Source organism: Trachypithecus francoisi, unplaced genomic scaffold (genome assembly GCF_009764315.1).
Source record: "Trachypithecus francoisi isolate TF-2019V2 unplaced genomic scaffold, Tfra_2.0 Lachesis_group4, whole genome shotgun sequence".
Taxonomy (NCBI): Eukaryota; Metazoa; Chordata; class Mammalia; order Primates; family Cercopithecidae; genus Trachypithecus; species Trachypithecus francoisi.
The window spans coordinates 51891784-51906295 of NW_022681469.1; the positions used below are offsets into that span (position 1 = coordinate 51891784).

General features: G+C 41.3%; 1 protein-coding gene across 3 annotated transcripts in view; it reads right to left on the bottom strand.

Moving 5' to 3' along the window:
• The window catches only part of SLC26A4 (solute carrier family 26 member 4), a 54828-nt gene that overhangs the window by 19422 nt on the left and 20894 nt on the right, over nt 1-14512 (bottom strand). For all 3 annotated transcript variants that reach the window (XM_033193220.1, XM_033193218.1, XM_033193219.1), the window contains 7 exons: nt 13790-13942; nt 13607-13689; nt 8121-8268; nt 7084-7197; nt 2919-2996; nt 2683-2778; nt 1357-1463 (listed from right to left, as the gene is read on the bottom strand). In XM_033193220.1, coding sequence (XP_033049111.1) covers nt 1357-1463; nt 2683-2778; nt 2919-2996; nt 7084-7197; nt 8121-8268; nt 13607-13689; nt 13790-13942 — 779 coding nt within the window. The remainder of the gene's footprint in view (nt 1-1356; nt 1464-2682; nt 2779-2918; nt 2997-7083; nt 7198-8120; nt 8269-13606; nt 13690-13789; nt 13943-14512) is intronic.

Genomic DNA, 14512 nt, shown 5'->3' on the forward strand with positions numbered 1-14512 from the left:
CTCTCTGGATCAGCATGATAATTACTGGAAATTAAATACTGTGGAGGATACTGCTTTTTGTTGGCTAAAAGCCTAGATACCAAACTAGCAGCTAAAATGTGCCACCAGTTTTTCCTTGGCTTGCAGGTTTGTGCTGATTTTAAACTTAAAAGTTCATAAGCTAATCTCTCTCTGTAAAATCCTTCTTTTCCAACCACATCCACCCAAGAAAAAATAGACACTGAGGCGTATATAGCATGAGAGACAGCATCTTCTAAGGAGAGTTTCTGAGATGTGTCCTAGCAGCAAATTGGGCACTTTGGGAGCCTGCAAACCTTCTCAGGCCCTTGGGCAATCATTCAGGGTGCTGAGGTAGAAAACACAAGCCTTTTGGGTAGGCACCAATATTCCAAGGTAGAGAAGGAGGGCAGGAAGGAGAACTGACTGGTGGAACAGGAGAGGTGAGCTGATGCTAAGCTGAAGACACCTATCTTGATGTTTTTCCAGGTGTCTTCTTCTTTCATGGCCCAAGCACAGGCAGAGCAGGGGCCAGAAGTCTGGAAAGATGATGGACACGTTGAGCAGGGAGAGAGAGACTCTGTTCCCCTCTAGGCCCAGGAGGGCACTTAACTAATGCCTCTCTAGAATAAAAACAAAACCAACCAAAAAACCACCTTCAGGCTCCTCACTTCCCTCACAGGCTGTTTTCCATTATTTAAATCATGTCTTTGCTGCCTTCACTCTGCATATGAGCTAATTGTTTCCTTCACATAATCGTGTGGTTTATTGGTTATATGCCTTATTGGTTATATGACATAGTTGATTGAATTTTGGCTGTCATCAGCTATTTCAAAGTCCTCCTGTTCTGGGTTATGTAACTTTTGGTTACTAGCTTTAAAAAAAGAAAAAGAACTATAATATATAGCAGCTGTCTTGTCCCAAGCCTGTGCCCAGCGCCTTGCATTCCTCATCTCATTTAAAGAAGTAACTACAAAGCCACCTCAGCCTTCAGCTGAACTGTGTACCTTTCACTCTTACCACAACTAAAAGGAGAGCACAGCAGTGGAGGACATGACTAGGCACATAGGTTCAAATCTTAGCTCTGCCACCTGCTAGCTGTGTGATCTTAGGGATGCTTCTTAGCCTTTCTGAATTTCTCTTTTCTCACCTGTAGAATGAGATTAATCAAACCTATTCAGAGGCTATTTTTGAAGATTAAGTATGTCTGTAAAACACTGTGTGCTCAATGCATAGAAGCACTCAATATACAGTAACTATAATGAAAGAAAGTGGCTTCACTACATTTATCAAAATGGTATAAGAAAGCTCAGAGTGTGTTTTTCTGTTTATAGGAAATCTGGGTTTTATGTTACTCACAACTGAACTCTCAGGACCACAGTCAATAGTCCAAATATAAGGCCAGCTAGTAAACCGAGATCCAGCCCCAGAATGATGGACACTATACATGTAAACACCCAGATAACCTATGGAAAAAATAGAAATGAAAATAATTATGTTAATGTATCAGGTACCATCATGTGATAACTACCTATAAAAATAAGATCAATTATCCACAAACAAATTACAGTTGTTTTTTTTTTTCTTTTGAGACAGGGTCACACTCTGTTGCCCAGGCTAGAGTGCAATGTCACCATCATAGCTCACTGCAGCCTCCATCTTCTGGGCTCAAGTGATCCTCCTGCCTCACCCTCCCAAGTAGCTGGGACTACCCACAGCTGCACACCACCACACCTGGCTAATTTTAAATTTTTTATTTGTAGTAGAGACAAGGTCTCACTGTGTTACCCAGGCTGGTCTCAAATTCCTGAGCTCAAGTGATCCTCCTGCCTCCCAAAGTGCTGGGATTACAGGCGTGAGCCACTGTGCCTGCCCAATTCACAGCTTTTTAAAAATATTGTGACTTCATTCATTTTATATTTAAGTGGCTGTAGAAACTGGGCTTCTCAATTAAGACCAACTGTCCCATTTTATTTATTTCTAACCTTTTGAATAGCTAATATATTTGCATGATTCCGAAGGGAATTATTAAAAAGGGGGAAACTCTGGCTCACAACCCTCCGCCTTCTCCACCCATTCCCAACTTCCCTCCTTCCTTGTATCCACTTTTATTTCTGCCTGTGTCTGTGCTTTTCCCCAGCATTTCTATTCTGGTCTCTTTTTCACTTAACGATTTGTCTTGGAAAATTTTCCATATCAATATGTAGGAAGTCTTCTCATTCTTTTTATGGTTTAAATTAGAGAGGAACTCTGAAGGATTTAGCTTCTGATTTTTAGTTTCTCAGAATAGTTGTGAAGGTTATGTCAGTCAGAGTTAAAGTCAGCATGGGTTTTTACATTTTGTATTTTGTTTTTGCATTGTTTTATATGTTGCTTGTCCTTCTAAATTAGGGCGTTTAAACATTTTTTTTTTTTCTTTTTGCGTTTAGAAGGCCAAAGGTGTATGAATGAGCCTCATATGGGATTCTTGCTGGAAATTGACCTTCCCAGAGATACAGGATCTTCACAAAATGCAGTTCACATGGAAGACTTCATGGCTTTGATTTATCCACACAATTCACTTTCTCCTCTCGAGTTCCCAAAGTGCAAGTGAGACTTAGGGGATAGGGGGAATATAGTGATATGGCAGGAAGTATATAAGAACCAAATCTTATTTCAGATAAAAAGGGGTGGTAGGTGACTTACAGCATCAATCTTATTCTGCCTCCACAGACGAGGAATGTCACACACCTGCATAAACATCGCTTTCAGGTTGGCAATTACAACAGCTGCTAACACCGACTGCCAAGAGAGACAGAGAAGGCTGTGTTATTCAGGGAATGGTTTTCCATGTGATGATTGTTAAATCTCCTCTTATTTATCTGGTAGCAGAGTAGTGAAGGGAAATTATGCAATCGGTATGCCGAGAAGCAGGATTATACCTTCTGCAAGGGTTCCAGAAGCTTCCCCAGGGCAAGAATAGCGATCATCACAATCCCAGCAGAGATGATGCCAGCAACCTGGAAGACACACACCTCCCATGAAAAGGATTCGTTCTTCTCCCTTGTGTCTTTCAGCTCACTGGATGTGTGTATGAGACAGCCTGTTCACAGACACACTTCATACTTCCCTGCCTCCCCCTTCTGCTCAATACTATAGAGAAAAGTGAGAGTTATTTGCTCAAACTACAAAACTCAACAAAAATGGTATCTATATATGCTATGGCAGAGAAGTTAAAGAACATATGGGAGCTGATCCCATGAAATTAAAGCCAGTTTGACAGGGATTTTATTTGGAGATAGTACACAGCTGTGGTTTCGGCGTTTATTCAGGCCAGCCTTCTAGTTATTTGCCATGGCAGGAAACATGGACCAACCCACCTTTCCCAACAACAGAGATCACTGTCATATTCTTGGGAAATAAATTCTCATGGCACATAGCTGATTCTTCTGCATTATTGAAGCTGCAGCTATAATAGCAACTCTGATAACGCTTCATACTTCTAGCACATGGTCTCATTAAAGTCTCAGAGAAAATAAATTTACTCATCCTATTGCAAATTCAAAAAATGCCACATTGGCACATTGAGAGATGGGATTGTGTCTCCTGCTTCCTCGCACAGTTGAATGGAGGCAGGCTCAGAGCTTTGCCCCAAGGCAGCCTGAAACAGTGGCTATGGAGTGACAGGGCAATAGCAGGGGTAAAAGGAAGCTTCAGAAACTTTACCTTTGCTAGCAAAAGTAGCTCTCCTAAGATCCATAAATAGGAGAGAGACTGAGGGGGTGGGGACTACTCTCTCGTTTGATTAGATGACCAATGAATTCTCTGTTGAGACAGCAGGGGCAGAGCCGAGGTGAAGATTAGAAGCTCTGAAACAAAGAAGAAAAGGAGGCAGAGAACTACAAGCAAAGCAGTCAGAGGGGCAGCAACAGGGAAGATTGTGTTCAGCACAAGTACTGCCTAGTGCAAGAGGTCTGAGTTACAGGAGACAGACACAGCAAATATAAACAGAAAATTAGAAAGCATTTGCTCCACCTGGCAAATTGATCTGGAAAATTAATCTAAACATATTTCGATTATAGTTGGGTCAGCCTGAGGCAATATGATGTGTACGAGGTACTAAAAAGTGTGCTTCGTATGTCCGGCTGCCTTTTCTATGCTCTTCCTATCCCCACCCTAGATTCCCAGTTCCCTGGTGCTCTTCCCCCTCTCCTAAGCAGAGAAGCTGATATCCTCCTTCCCTCCCTTCTCTTTGCTTTCCTTCATATCCCTTCCCTTCCTCTCCCTTCTCCTTCCTTCTAGTTTCTTTTTTCCTTCCTTCCCTTATTCCTCCCTTCCTTCCTTGCATGCAATTACTCAACCAGTATTTACTGAGCCACTTGCATCTCACTGTGGATGTGGAGCTCTGTAAACTGGAGAAAGATATGGAGATTTGGGGACAAGGACCACAGTCAGCTGCCAAACTCATGTCAGGAGAGTGACCACCTACTTGCCAAGTATATGTCATAATTAGTCTCCAATGATGGGAGGCCAAGGCTAATTTTGGCCACTATATTAAAATCGGTGAGTGATCAATTATTTGTACTTACTTGATAAGGCTTGTTTGTGAGAAACTCTGTAGACTTTATATCTACAAGCAGATTCAGTTACTAAAAAATTATTCTATTAAGGGAGGGGGTAATCAGAGCTAAAGAGTGGTTTGTAATCAGAATTACTTTTCCGTGAGTCAGTAGAAGTCAGATGGGGGTGAGGGAAAGAAAAGGTTCCAATGTTTAATTCTTCTACAGTCTGTAGATGTGCTAAAAACAGTTCGTGTCCACCAATACTCATTCTTCCATTCATTCATTCAGCAAATATATGCCAGGTGCTTCTTATGTGCCAGGCACAATATATGTATCATAGATGCTAAGATGCTATTCTTACCTAAAGGAGTGAAACAATGAGCATTTACCAGTATGTGCTAAGACTTTACATTTTCTTATTTAATCCTCACACTATCCCTATGAGATATATGCAATTCTCATTTCCATTTTGTAGATGCTGAAACCAAAGTTCCAACATAAGAGAAAACACAAGAAGCCACATAAGAGAAGCCCTGCCAGTTTATTTGTCCATCAGTCCCTGGATTTCAGTTCAGGCACTTAGACTTTTAACCCCAGAATTTAGTATACATTTCAATAATTAAATATCAAGCCATTTCTTCACTCGTTTCATTCTTTAATGCTGAAATCCTGGCATCCTTCATTCCTAAATATAATACATGCCAGTATGTGGCAGGGGGTATTAGCTTACCAGAACACCATTATCCTCCAAACCCTCTGCCAAGGAGGTCACTTTACATGGGCGTTCTTACTGGGACCGCCAGCCCTTGCCTCATTTGAGCCTGGAGGTAACATCAGGAGAATGGACATCAGCAGTTTGAGATTTGCGTGCACCCGCTGAAGACCATGTGCTCTGGAGAGCTTGGCAATGCTCCGTCTCAAATGAAAGCAGCAGAAGCTCCTGCTGCTGACAGCTGCAGCCTGAAATGGGCACAGCTTTGGAAATTGGCTCTGACCTCTTCCCCTTGACCACAGATCTCTGGCTATGCCTCCGGATATGAGCTGTATTATTTTACCTGCTCCCTCAGAGCTGGAAATATTTGCAACAAAAAAACAAATTAAGAAAAGTTCTGAAAATAAAAATTTTTGTTGAAAAGCAGCCCCAAAACTAGAAGAGGCCAATTCTTCCAAGTCTGTCACAAGATCCATTATAAATAGAAAAGGAGCATCACATGCATATTGGGGACAATTAAAGCTCTCCCTGGGCAAGTCATTCTTTTTTTGTTGGAGTCATTCATTTTTTCAGTTATTCTCATATATATATATTTGACACAGAGTCTCGCTCTTGTCATCCAGGCTGGAGTGCAATGGCACGATCTCAGCTTACTGCAACCTCTACCTCCCGGGTTCAAGCAATTTTCCTGCCTCAGCTTCCCAAGTAACTGGGATTACAGGCATCCCCCACCACACCTGGCTAATTTTTGCATTTTTAGTAGAGAAGGTGTTTCACCATGTGGCCAGGTTAGTCTCGAACTCCTGACCTCAATAGATCCGCCCACTTCCGCCTCCCAAAGTGCTGGGATTACAAGCATGAGCCACAGTGCCCGACTTACATTTATTTTTTAAGCATCCCTGCCTTAATAAAACCCATTTGAAGACTGTGTGTGTGTGCTTGTGTGTGTGTGTGTATTGCACTATGTAGTTTGGGTTTGTTGTTCTTTGTAGTCTCAATATACTTCTTACTCCTAAACAACAGTTCTTTCTGTGTTGGGAAGATAAGGCCCTCAAGGCACAAGAGACAGAAGCACAATTCCTGAGTCTGTCCCTTGTGACCATGTGCTTGGTGTGGTCTCTTCAATTGTGTCCTGCTGGAAAGAGTGGCCTTTGAGCATGGCTCCTGAGCTTTCTGAATGCTGAAGGAGGGATTATCCAGAGATTAACTAGGATGCTGGCTTTTTGGCCACCTTGTAAAGGCAACAACTGCAAACCACATTTAAAAGATAAGATTAAACCCACATGCAGAACTTCAAGAACACGAATCTTACTCAGGAAGAAATGCCAAAAATGTTACAACAAAAATATTCTTGGCTAGCAAGCTGTTGTTCTGTTGGACCAAGGGCCCTGGAGGAAGTTCCTGATCCTTGTAAAGGAAATGTGAATAGAGCTTTTCACTTTACTGAAAATAGAGTAACTCCTAGAGCCAGGAAGCACTTTTACTAGGCCATCTGTCTCCCCAGGTAACAAATTAACAAAACTCAGCATCCTTCATTACTGATTCCTTGTCGGTTGTTATTGACCATGGAGAAGCAGGTAAGTGTAGCTACAAGCCAGGTGAGCACTGACACAAATAGATTTGAGAATCGCTGTATCAGAAAACCATACATGTTGTTTTGTTAAGAGATTTTAGGTGAGGGAGTGGAATAAAAGGAATAGGCCTGAGGTGAATCAGATTAGGAAGTACAAGTCTGAAAGGTGAATTGTCCTGCTAAGCTCTGTGTCAGCCTTCCTCGGTTGCCACAACTCGGCTTGTGTTCTGAGATGGATATCACAAGGCCGTTGCTCCTACCTGTGTCTTTCCTCCAGTGCTCTCCTGGACGGCCGTGCGGGACAGAGCAGTGGTGGCCACAAAACAAGAGAAGAATCCTGAGAAGATGTTGCTGATCCCAAAGGCAATGAATTCCTAAGGGAGAGACTGGATGACAACGATCCTACAAATTGAATCTTTGCAAGACCTTCGCTGAGTATTTCAGGAAGTACATTAAGAACGAAAACTCCCATGCCCACCCTGCCTGGTGGTCCAGTTTAATTTTTACCGTGATAGGTACTTGGGGTCCTTGTACGACATCAGGAGTTTGGACTCCATACAATCCGAGAGTGGTCTCAGTGCTCTCGATAATTTTTAAAGTTGACAAGAAATAGCACCTGATCATTTGCTAAGCTTTTTCACTGCCTAGTGAATGGAATGTCTGCAGCTCTCACATAAAGTGTTTTCCTGTGGTTGAATATTCGCTATGAAGCATATTACAACTAGCAGTGCTGTTATTCTGCTTGATTACTAACCATTTAACTGCTGTCATTGCTATACTGTATCTCCAGAAACGTATAGATACAGAACTTGCAAATTTGCAAGCAGTGTGAAATCAGCTTACCTGGCAATATCTCACATACCTACAAAAACTGCCTGTATATATTAACTGCACAGTGAACCACCTCAATTTAAAGTGGTCACAGCTATTATTAATGTTTGTTGCACTGTTTTGTCACATTATAACTGCCATTAAAAATAATTGCCAAGAGGTACTGGGTTACATGAAGAATTCTCTTTCTGACCTAATATGTTCACTTTGAATGTTATTTATGACCTGACTGAATCAGCTCATTTAAAATTAGTGTTATTTCAACGTATTTCTTAAAAAAGCAAAGTGATACAGTGTGTCTATTCCAAAATAATTTCTAATTAGCAAACACGAGAGGAAAACCAACCCAATAAGGTTTGGTGAAAAAATCCAACCCCTTCTTTAGCTGACAGCAAAATCTTTTCCATTTATGTTTTTTTCCTGTTTCCAGCCCTATAAAACCAGTTCAGTAAAAGGGCACCCATACCTGGTTCCCGTCGATGGTGTAATCATACTTGGTGGCATATACTTTTCCTACTGACACTGCGATAGCATAAGCCACCACGGCGATGGAAAATGATGCAGCCAGCATCTCCGAGAACAGGCTCACAGATGGAAGTGCAGGAGGCAAAAACCTAGTGAGTTTTTAAATGAAAAATGCTGTGAAGATTTGACCACCATTCTTTTTCCTCATCTCATCAAATACTATATCCACTCAGTCACATATTAGACATGAAAGTACTTGATCCAAAAGAACAAAAAGCACTTGAAATACATACATGGTAGTAGCAGCCTTGATAATGTTTAATCAGAAGTTGGTGTTATCTCACTGGCTGATTTCTTTGTCCTCTATTTTCGAGCCTACCCGTGCTGCCTCTTCTATATCTCTCACATGAATAAATCTGCTCTTACTGATTCTTTAATATCATACAGCCCCATCCATGCCATTTCACATGTTAGTGTTTCTCCTTCCACAATTCCATCTTAAAGCTCTTTGAATTTAAAAGAGATTTTAGCCATAATACGAGATTTACTGTGTATAAAGAGGTATCAGGTCTGTTAAAGAGACAAAGAATGTATGATGCTAAAAGAGCTCAGTGGAAAATCTTTTTTTGAGAGCTATGACATTTAAAATCTTCTTAAGGCAAAAAAGATTAAATTAATGTAATTATCACAATGCTCCACAGTGACTAAAATATCTCAATGATTGTGGAGTCCAGTGACTATTTGACAAAACCAGAGCTACCCTACAAACCGTATAAAAAAATTAACCTGCAGGTTCCATCATGAGGTTGTCTCAAATATGAAAATTTGGGAGATGGACCTAGGTCTTGATGACTCTCCATACGGTGTAATTCCAGAGGCCCTCAGCCATGAAATGTCTCCTCGACCTATCTCACTTATGCCTAAAGTTTCTTTAATAAGGAAACTACATTTTCCCCTATAATTAGAGAAGAGTGGTAAAAATAAAATAGAAATAAAGTTCTTAGAGAAAACCGTAGAGAAAGTTAAACCTAGCAAGCATCCTAGGTATTGTTGAATCCACCTCTCTTGTTTTGTTGATAAAGGAACTTAGACTTGGAAACGTGAAGTGATTTGCTTGAGATCAGTTAGTGGGTCCAGGTCTAAATGTTAGATATTAGATTATTTCCTACCTAATAAGATCTGTCTGGTTCTCTGCCCCTGCAGCCTTACTCTCCCTATCAGTGAGGTCAATTTTCAGACTCCTTTTCTCCTTATATCCCATCCTACCCTACAAGGAGACTCTGGAATGAACCCCATCTATTGACAGACAGGATGTTGGAAACCCTGATCCAACAGTTGGGTGACTCAGCATCACATCACCTGCTAGTTGGGATGTGACTTGGGACCACACTTCTCAAAACAGGCTCGTGACCTGCTCCTGAGACCCAGTCAACCCTACTTCAGGTCACTTGGACTTGTCGGGGTAACTTTCCAGTTTCACATACAGTTTAGTTTTGATAGCAGCCTAATGCACACTGCCGGCCTGGCTGCCTAGTTCTCCAAATATAACCTGATCCTTGATTATCCAGGGTTGCAAAGTGTAAAGTGCAAAGACTTAAGTCAAAGGACCAGAATCACTCTCAAATGACTTTGGGCACGTTATTTAAACCCACCACGTCCCGGTTTCCTCAGCTGCCAAATGGGGACTGTATACTCTTCTCATAAGATTCAAAGTAATTAGTGTCTGCACATATAGTAGGTTCTCGGTATATATTGGGAGAACCTAAGTCTGTCATACTCCTGCCACTCATGTCTGCTGTCTTGCTGAACCTTAAGTGTGCCAATTATTTGCCCCAAACCAATTGAAGTCCCAAACCAATTTGCCCCCAAACCAACTGAAGTCCCATCTGGATATCTTATAATGACCTGTAAGTAAGCCTTTTTTCCTTGCCCTTGACCTCCTTCTGTGGACATAACTCTCCAAATCTTTTGCTCAGTGGGCCTGTTTGGCCCCAGCCAAGCATGTCAGGCCTGATCATGAGACAACACTACCAAGAGCCCAAGGGGAGTGAGCATGTGAACACACACTTATCTGAAAATATGAAGACTGGGAGAAGTGAACCCTGAAGGGCCCAAAATTCCACAAACAACAGGCCAGTGTCATAAACAGAATACCAGACAGAATACCAGAATACTTCAGACTGGGTCTGAACACTTGGCAAATGCACCACCACTCCAGCTAGAGGAGAAGAGTAGCCCTCAGAAAGCAGCCAGGAACAAACCCCTGTGGCTTTGTTGGCTTTGCCCCTGGGCTATGCTTTCAAGTACAACTGCAAAGCACATACTTTAAAAACAACAGTAGGCTTGAGTTCCCCAAATCAACTAATGGAACCCAGATTGATGGGACAGGGCACGTTCTGTGGGCCACCTATAACTTGGTACATGATAGGAAACCTGACAAAAGGGGTCTGTAACAGTAGCCGGTAATCCCAGCACTTTGGGAGGCCGAGGCAGGTGGATTACCTGAGGTCAGGAGTTGAAGACCAGCCTGGCCAACATGGTGAAACCCCATCTCTACTAAAAATTAGCTAGGCATGGTAGTGTGCACCTGTAGTCCCAGCTACTCAGGAGGCTGAGGCAGGAGAATCGCTTGAACCTGGGAGGCAGAGGTTGCAGTGAGCTGAGACCATGCCACTGCATACCATGCTGGGTGACAGAGTGAGACTCTGTTTCAGGAAAGGAAAAGAAAGCAAGAAAGGAGAGAGAAAGAAAGAGAAAGGAAGGAAGGAAGAAAGAAAGGAAAGGGAAGGGAAGGGAAAGGAAGTGAAGGGAAGGGAGGGAAGGAAGGGAATGAAAGAAAGAAAGAGTAATAAATACGACAACAAGAGGACCTCTGGAACTGACGAGGACAGGAGGCAAGATAGTGAATAGGGATTAAAATTTAGAGGACAGAGTCATCAAACTTGTTATGGATTTACACACACATACACACACACACACACACCCCCCACAGAGATCATGCCACTGCATTCCAGGCTGGGTGACAGAGTGAGACTCTGTTAAAGAAAAGAAAAAAGAGAGTAACAAACATGGCAACAAGGGGACCTCTGGAACTGGCAAGGACAGGAGGCCAGAGAGTGAATAGGGATTAAAATTTAGAGGACAGAATCTTGTTATGGGTTTACACATACACACACATGCGCGCACGCACACACACAACACTATAACAGAAGAGGTAAAAGAGAAGCCTAAGGCAGGATGAGTGAGGAAGTGGACAGATTACGAGTTGCAGATAAGGACCAGTTGCATGAGAAGACAGGCACATGACTGGCCCTCATAGTGTCTGCTGGTTAAGAAAGCACCCAGGATGAGAGAATGAGTGAATCCTAGTGGCATGCTTAGATGCTGACTGGACAAGGAAAAGTTGTGTGTTTCTACCAGGAAAGGGAGTGGAGGGAAGGGCATGGAGCCACTGTTTTTGGCTGTCCAATGGGGCTTTGTTATTGGGGACAGAGTGATCCTAACATATGGTCCCGACCCTCAATAGGATAAAGGGAGCTACCAGCAGCAGTCTTAATGGAGGATTGAAGCAGGGAGGAGATCAAAAGGGGGCATATCACAATCTCTCTGTCCCTCTTCCTTTCACTGTGCTCACCTCAGGGCCACTTTCATACTCTGCTTGCTCTTTTCCAATCTCTCCACCCCACCCTTTCTTTTTCAGGTTTGTTAATATTGTCAGAATTGCTTCTGTGCTACCAAGTGAGATCGGATAACCAAGGCCTTTGTTGTGGCTTATTTATAATGACATAGGCTTGGGTATTTTATTCCTTCAATGAGTGTTTTCTGAGAGCTTACTGTGAGATGAGCTCTGTGCTCTGGGACAGAGCTGAACAACACAAATGGGGTCACTGCCCTCGTGGAGGAGCTTAAAGTCCCTGGGGCCAGGCAGGTTAGATTAGCTGACCAAGCTGACCAGGTGGTCTGTCAAAGGATTCAGCTTCATTAAACTCAAGGGCGAGAGGCTAGAAATCTGTTCTCAGGAGGAGTGCACAGGAAGGCTCTGCAGAGGACCTGGAGGGATAATTTAGGGCAGAAGAAATGAGTTCCCCAAACCAACTAATGGAACACGGATGGATGGGACAGGGCCTGCTCTGTGGACTACCTATAACTTGATACATCCTAGGAAGCCTGACAAAAGAGATCTGTAAAGTATCTTTTTCTGTAATTGTTTCTAACTAATGAAATCATCTAACTGTTAGATTCGATTTGTTGATCCTCTCTTAAAGAGTTTCTCCAGTTTCCTTGAGGGCAAGAATCACTTGAGGCACTTTTGAAAAATATTAATTCCTGAGCCCGTCCTCTGGAAAGCCTGATTCAATAGGTTTGGGGTGGGAACCAGGAATCTGTGTGAAAAAGGATCCCATGTGATTCTTACAAAAAGGTAAGTCTGAGAAACACTATAATGGATAGCATGTAAATTAAGTCCCATGTAGCCAGCTGTGCTTTTTCAAATAGTTTGGAACAGATATTAGAAGAAATTATAAGATTCATCAAACAGGAATACAGCAGTTCCCTGTAGAATAAGCTCTGGGAATAAGCTTGCCTGAGGAAGTTTCTATTAAGAGCATGGAAAACAAACCCTGGTACCAAACAGTGGCTCCATGCCCTTCCCTTCCCTCCACTCCCTTTCCTGGTAGAAACACTGGTACCAAACTCTTCTAGTCTTAGGGAAAACTAGTGCTTCTTGATTAACAGCAAGTCTAGTGTTAAATGCTATGAGTGAATGTTACAAATACAATAAACATCTAGGCTTCACTTGTAACCCCATATAAGAAAATTACGGCATAGAGTATCTTGTCTACTCTTCGTTTCATGAGAGATCTCACTGGTGTTTTACAGCGAGTTGAGGCTTCAGCTGTTTTCATTATCCTTGTCTTACATAGGAGAATCTCCTCAAGTCACAAAACTGGAAAGTGACAAAGATGAATGAAGGACCTAGGTCTTTTACTCTTCTAATTCACCAAACTACCAAACGTTTCTAAAACTTCCCTTGAAGATAATGCATTTACTTATAGGTAGGAGGGATATAATTATTATCTAAAATTGATTAAACTAAATGGTAGAGAGTTTAGGCCAGATGTCCCTGATTCCTTAAGCAGATTGTTCACAGTGCAATAGATGTTACTAAGAAATGGTTCTATTTATATTATATTATAATGTTATGTATAAGTTTAAATCAGGAGTCTGGTGTTAACTGTACATGTTTGCCATGTTTTAAGAAAATGAAGAAAAAAGAGCATATAGGGGCTGCTTTTAAACAAATGGCTTGATGTTTATCTACACATATACTGTTTGTCTTATGGTTGTTTCTTCAAGATCACACACAAATAGGACTATTGAAAGAGCATCAGTGAAATGAAGCTTGTAATAAAAGGTTTCATTTAAATAAAAAGGACTGACTTACTGACTTAATGTATTAGTACTGTCTAAGAGGAACACCACACTCACCCCCTTGGGATGGATTTAACAATGCCAGCATTGTAATTTTTTTCCAGCTTGGCTCCATATGAAATGGCAGTAGCAATTATCGTCTAAAATAAAACAAAAGATGTTAAAAACTGAATTGGTTTTAATAATTCCTTGCTTGTCAACCAAATAATGCTGAACTTTCTAACTACATATTCTACTTACCACAATTACTTCTATAGGAATAGGGACTGGGATTTTGTGTCTAAACCGATCGTTTAATTCTTTAACTGCCATACAGACAACAATGGTGAGTAATCCAGCAATGAAATCAGCAAGATTGGTATCACCAATATTTTGAAAAATTTCAACCAGCGTCTATAAAAAGAAAATAATTTTATATACTTCCTGCTGCTACACACACACACACACACACACAACCAATTTTCATATGAATCTTCCCACATGAAAAACCATGATATCAGAGTCAAACAACACTCAAAAATTTCAGTAAAATGATAAAAATGTGTTGGTTGATACGGAGACCATTACATACATATAATTGCTGCAATATACATATACACCAAGTTTTTAATGATCGTTTACTTGGGAGGGAAAAATTGGATGATTTCTACATTCTTATTTTTGCTTCTGTGTATTTTTTATGATAATAATAAAGATGTCTTACAAGAAAAAAATGTCATTATAAACATATTACCTTTTACTTGCAGAAAAGCTTTACAAGTTTGTATTTTAAAATGGGCTTCTAGGTGCTATCAAGTAGCCTGATTTTTACTATGGTGATATAGCATTGAAACTAAAGGCTGATAAACCTGAAACTCCCGGTTGATCCATTGGTTGGTTTGTGTGTGTGTGTGCATGTGTGTGTGTTTTCTTTCTTTCTATCTTCCTTTTTTTTGTCACAATTAGCCAGTATTTTAGGTAAAG